The following is a 6,000-nucleotide window of genomic DNA, read 5'->3' on the forward strand; positions in this document are numbered from 1 at the left end:
GAGCTATTTAAAATCCTAAAAGGTGATGCTGTTAAAGTGCTGCATTCAATATGCCAGAAAATTTGGAAAAATCAGCAGTGGTCTCAGGACTGGAATGGGTCAGTTTTCATTCCAATCCCAAAGAAGAGCAATGCCAAAGAATGTTCAAACTACCGCACAATTGCACTCATTTTACACGCTAGCAAAGTAATTCTCAAAATCCTTCAAGTTAGGCTTCAACAGTATATGAGCTTAGAACTTCCAAATGTACAAGCTGGATTTTTAAAAGGCAAAAGAACCAGAGATCAAATTCCCAACATCCGCTGGATTATAGAGAAAGCAAGAGAATTCCAGAAAAACATCTACTTCTGCTTCACTGACTATGCTGAAGCCTTTGACAGTATAGATCACAAAAAAGTGAGGAAAATTCTTTAAGAGATGGGAATACCAGATCACCTTCCCTGCCTCCTGAGAAACCTGTATGCGGGTCAAGAAGCAACAGTTACAAACGGACATGGAACAACAAACTGGTTCAAAATTGGGAAAGGAGTACGTCAAGACCGTATACTGTCACCCTACTTATTCACCTTATATGCAGAGTATATTGTGTGAAGTGCCAGGCTGGATGAATCACAAGTTGGAATAAAGATTGCCAGAAGAAAAATCAACAACCTCAGATATGCAGATGATACCACCCTAATGGCAGAAAGTGAAGAGGCACTGAAAAGCCTCTTGATGAAAGTGAAAGAGGGGAGTGGAAAACAGTGGCCTAAAATTCAACATTCAAAAAGTAAGATCATGGCATCTGGTCCCACCATTTCATGGCAAATAGGGAAAAAATGGAAACAGTGAAAGACTTTATTTTCTTGGGCTCCAAAATGACTGTGGATGGTGACTGCAGCCATGAAATTAAGACGCTTGCTCTTGGAAGAAAAGTTATGACAAACCTAGACAGTGACGTCACTTTGCTGACAAAGGTCCATATATCCAAAGCTCTGGGTTGTCCAGTGGTCATGTACGAATGTGAGAGTTGAACTATAGAGAGAGCTGAGCGCCAAAGAATTGATGCTTCTGAACTATAGTGTTGGAGAAGACTCTTGAGAGTTCCTTGGACTGCAAGGCGATCCAACCAGTCCACCCTAAAGGAAGTTAGTCCTGAATATTCATCAGAAGGACTGATGCTGAAGCTGAAACTCCAATACTATGGCCACCTGATGCAAAGAACTGACTCATTTGAAAAGACCCTGATGCTGGGAAAGATTGAAGGCAGGAGGAGAAGAGGACAACAGAGGATGAGATGGTTGGATGGCATCACTGGCTCAACGGATATGAGTTTGAGTAAGCTCTGGGAGTTGGTGGTGGACAGGGAGGCTTGGAGTGCTGCAGTCCATGGGGTCACAAAGAGTCAGCCATGACTGAGCAACTGAACTGAAATGAACCGATTCATTGGAAGGACTGATGCTGAAGCTGAAGCTCCAATACTTTGGCCATCTGATGTGAAGAGCCAACTCATTAGAAAAGACCCTGATTGAAGGCAGGTGGAGAAGGGGATGACAGAGGATGAGATGGCTGGATGGTATCACCGACTCAATGGACATGAGTTTGAGCGAGCTCTAGGAGTTGATGATGAACAGGGAAACCTGGTGTGCTGCAGTCCATGTGGTCACAAAGAGTCGAACACGACTTAGAGACTGAACAAGAACAGTTGTTCAAAGATGGAAATATTTCCATTTGTCCCTGGAGACACTGGGGACCCCCAGGCCTTCCCATGATTGGGCAAAAGAAAGGTTAATATCTGGACTTAATGGAACAGGATCTCTCCAGGACCCCATTCCAGCTCCACCCCCACTTTCTGTCTGCTGTGATTGGTTAACTCCAGTGTCAAAGCTTTAAACTACCACCCTTAAGAGTGTCCACAGCCTCACCATGACATTGGTAGGTAGCCAACAGACTATGCGGGCACTGCACCCTCTGGGTGACATCTTCTGTTCTATATGGGGGTCAGGACAGCAGGACTGGCGACTACAGTGCTTTAGCCACTCAAGGAACAAGGGAGAGTCTCTTCACAATTCTAAACAGCCCCAAATGCATCATTTCCAAATGTACCATTAAACTTTCTAATGGGTTATTGAAAATCTGTTCTGAGTTGCCCATCCTCACTCTTAAAGATCAAAGAGGGCTTACAATTTTTAAGTGAGGTCAGATATTTGAGGTATTTTAAATTATTTCCAGAATTTACTTTTCTTCATTAGCAGATGGGGCACACCCTTGGGGCAAGGGGGCAGCAGGTATTTCCCAAAGTCAGATCCAAAAGGAAAAACACAGCAGCCTCCCCTGCTCAAAGGCAGGAAGTCAGACTAGACAGCCTCTCAAAACGTTTCTCTGCTTCCTTTCCTTTTCTAACACTCCCACTAGAAGCAGATGAAAATGCTGAAAACGTTTCATTGACTGTAAGAAATTCAAAAGAAATGCATGAATGTGAGTTAAGTCAACCTGGGCATCAGAGACCGTTCCTAAAATATCCCAGAAGATCTAAAAAGATTATCCATGATTATGTTACTGAGGTTGTTCTACCTCCTAGGTAGGCAGAAAGGTAACAGTTGGAAGAATTCTCAAAATGCAAACAGAGATAAAATGAAATCAACAAACCAGTGGAAATATATGCAAGCCAACAAGATTATGCTCTCTACCATACTTTCTAAGTTTTGTTTTTTTTTTTTTTTTTTTGTCCCCACAAATCTTATCTCAGTGGTTTCAAAGTGTGGTTCCCCAAACCAGTAGCACCAGATCTCAAGATCTGGTGAGAAATGATCCTATTCTCAAGATCCTATGAGAAATGCAGATTCCCAGACTCACTTCAGACCTTCTGAATCAGAAATTGAGGCTGGGTCCCAGTCGTCTGAATCCTATAAAGCTCCACAGATGTTTCTTAAGTATGCTCAAGTGTGAGAAGTACAGTATCAGCTACTGCCAACTTTCAGAAGAAACAGGAAATGTAGCATTCTCAGACTGTGCAAAACACACCGAAGATTCAGACAGGTTAAGTGACTAAGCTAAAGTCACACAGCTGACTGGTAAAAGAATCAGAAGGTACTCATGGACTGAAAAATCTAGTTCTCCATCATCTTCAACACACAGTTTCATGAATATACAATATAATTAGCCAGATAATCAAAACTGGTTTGATCCCAGAAGAACAAATATGAACTGGGAAGAGGAGAAGGGTGACACTAGGGAAGAAAAAAACCATCCTAAGAAAGTCTGGGTTCTCTCACTCCACAGATCACCATGGAGACCAAGAAGACCAAACAAGGAACTTGAATTGCATTCTAGATAACTTGACTCCTGGGTGCAGCCTGGGTTCTCACCTTCGAAAAATCTGAGATTCCACCGGCTCTCTCCTTAGTCCCCACAGTCCTCCTACAGGGCTGTCCCAGAAACTCACTGTTCAATGCTCAGAGGGAGCCCTTCTTAGCATCTGCAGGCGGCGTTCAACTAGCAGGCTCTCCAACACTCTCCCTGCATCCCTCATACTCTCTATATCACCGGTCCTCTAGAAAACATTTTTTCTCCTTCACCTAGGCTATAAGGTCTGCTATAAGGTCAGCAGAAGGGTTACCGTTTTCTGTATCACACCAGGCTCTAGTCCAGGGCCTGGCATTAGTAGGTAAGAAAGAAATACGTGTGACATAAATGCACATAATAAAAATTATCTACCTGGATATATCAAAATGTGTTTCTAGGGAAGACCGTCACTTCCAGTGACACTCATATTTTCTTCCAAACAAGACATTCTGGATCATTACTTAAAAAGCAATTTAAAAACATGGCTGTGAATAAATCCAGAGCTTATACTGGAATATCCTTCTCTATCCTGCAAAGTCTCTCTCTCTCTTTTCCTTCTACTCTTCATTCTTTTTCTCACTAAATCCATCATCACATCAGCTCTCTATCTAAGGATCTCCAGAAGAGCAAGACTGTTTTATTTGTTGTTTAACTGCATTGTCTTTGTTTCTCCTTGACACAAATAAAGCCTTTCATCTGTGGCTGAATTTATTGTTTAGATTCTACTATATTCCATTTATACAAAACATCCAGTCATTAGACTAGGACAGAGGAGAAAGGTGTAAAGTCCATAGTAAAAGGTTGCTACAGCATTTAATAATTGGTATGAGCTTTCAGGAAAGCTGTGGACTCAGCCTCTTAAGTCCCGTTGGCACTTCCAAATGGATAAAATACAGACACAGACCAGCTCTGCTAAGTAACTGGATTCTCTACCTGGAATATTTAAATTGTTTTCAAACACTGGAAAATGTCTTAAGGAGATTAAAGAAAAATACTCTGGAGAATAACAGACTATAATTTACTAAGTGGAAAATCTTTTCAACAAGAAAAGATTCTCCTATAATTTCTCCTGTTTAAGAGATGCCTTAGTCATTTGGACCTAACTATCCTCTGATCCAGCGGCTCAAGGATCTAAGGACTGACACCTTAAATGACACCCAAGACATAAATTCAGAACTTATTGTTCTCCATCTGAAGATCCCCATGTATACAACAAAATTATTAATTTAAATGTTTGAAAGCAATGGGGGGATTCATTTTAAGTCCTAGGGTCCAGGGTCACTGGAGATCCGGGCTGGGCTTTTGCCCGTCCTGGCAAAAGATAAAGGTAAATCGAAGGAATGTCTCGTGTTCTATGTCTATTTCGAACTGAAGACTCAGCCAGCTCAGTTCTCAGAAACTCGCATTCCCATAGCCTGCAGGCCCAGCGCGCCCCGCTGACCCCTCAGTGACTTCCTGTGCCCTCCCCCGGTGCGTCCTCCCGACACTTCTCTGGGCCCTTCCCTGCAGAGCCCAGAGCTGAAGTTTGGCATCACCAGCCACCTGTCGGCTGGGCCGCCGTGTCCTCTTGCCTCTGCCGCGTGGGCACCCAGAAAAGCGCTAAGAGGTGAGCCACCACTCAACAGTTCGGACTCCGAGGCAGCTCCTTCTCCAAAGGGGCCAAAGGAGGTGCCGGTCGGGGGCGGGGTGTGCATCTGCCTGCGGAGAAGGGCGCTACTTGTCCACATCCCAGCAATTTCCAGCGGGTGCCAACTTCACCCTCCCCACTTTCCAAACTCTCAGGACCAGTCACCGGCAACACCGGCCCCTCCTGCGCTTCTGCTCCACTGGCCCCAAGATCCCAGACCCTCACGGGGCGCCGGTCAGACCCAGCCCGGACGCCCACTGCCGACCTAAGGGCCCAGGAGCGTGTGCCCAGCGCCGCCGTCGCGCGCCCCGAGGCCCCGCGCCCGCCCGGGCGCCCGTTGCGTAACTCGCCCCCGCCCCGCCCCCGCGAGCCGCCCGCCGCCCGCGCCCCCGCCGGCCGCCCCCACTTACATCCTCCCACTTGACGAATTTGGTGCCCTTCTTGAGGCTGTCGGACACGCACACCGGCTTGAGTTGCAGCGCGTGCACTCCAGGCTGTGCCCCGGCCATCAGGGCTCATCGGGGCTCCGGGCGACCCGGGCGCGCGCGGCAGGGACGGGGCGCGGGGCGCGGGCTCCTGCCCGGCTCCGGGGGCGCTCGCCTCCGCTCCGCGCCGGCCTCCCCGGCCTCCCGGCCTCCGCACCGCCTCCCGCGAGACTCAGCAGCCGGGGCGCGCGGGGGCGAGGCGCCCGGCCATGCCCGGGCGGGACGCGGGATGTGGAGCCTCGGAGGGCGGAGAGCCGCCGAGCGGCAGCCCGGGCTGCCAGCCGCCGCCGGGAACGGCTCCTCGGCCCCCGCCGGGTACGGCTCCTGGGCCCCCGCCGCCTCCCGGCGCCGCGCTCAGCACATCCTCCCGACTCGGAGGGAGCGCGCGAGTGACACACGCCCGGCGCCCCCCCGCCCGGCTCCTTCCCCTGCCGCCTCCCGCCCCCTTTCCCCGCCGCCGCGCTCGCTCCGTCCCTCCTTCCCCTGGCGGCTTCCAGCCCAACTTTGCGCGCTGGGTCAGGCGCCGGGAAGCGTGGACGCAGCGGCACCTCCCGGCGCCCGGGC

General features: G+C 48.8%; 1 protein-coding gene across 2 annotated transcripts in view; it reads right to left on the reverse strand.

The window, feature by feature from the left end:
- The window catches only part of PLCB1 (phospholipase C beta 1), an 863,757-nt gene extending 857,972 nt beyond the window's left edge, over positions 1-5,785 (reverse strand). For both annotated transcript variants that reach the window (XM_086335157.1, XM_086335158.1), the window contains exon 1: positions 5,362-5,785. In XM_086335157.1, coding sequence (XP_086191283.1) covers positions 5,362-5,460 — 99 coding nt within the window. In that variant the 5' untranslated portion in view covers positions 5,461-5,785. The remainder of the gene's footprint in view (positions 1-5,361) is intronic.
- Positions 5,786-6,000: the final 215 nt, after the last annotated feature.

Source organism: Bos grunniens, chromosome 13 (genome assembly GCF_055505025.1).
Source record: "Bos grunniens cultivar Pamir isolate PY7600 chromosome 13, Bosgru_T2T1.0, whole genome shotgun sequence".
Lineage (NCBI taxonomy): Eukaryota > Metazoa > Chordata > Mammalia > Artiodactyla > Bovidae > Bos > Bos grunniens.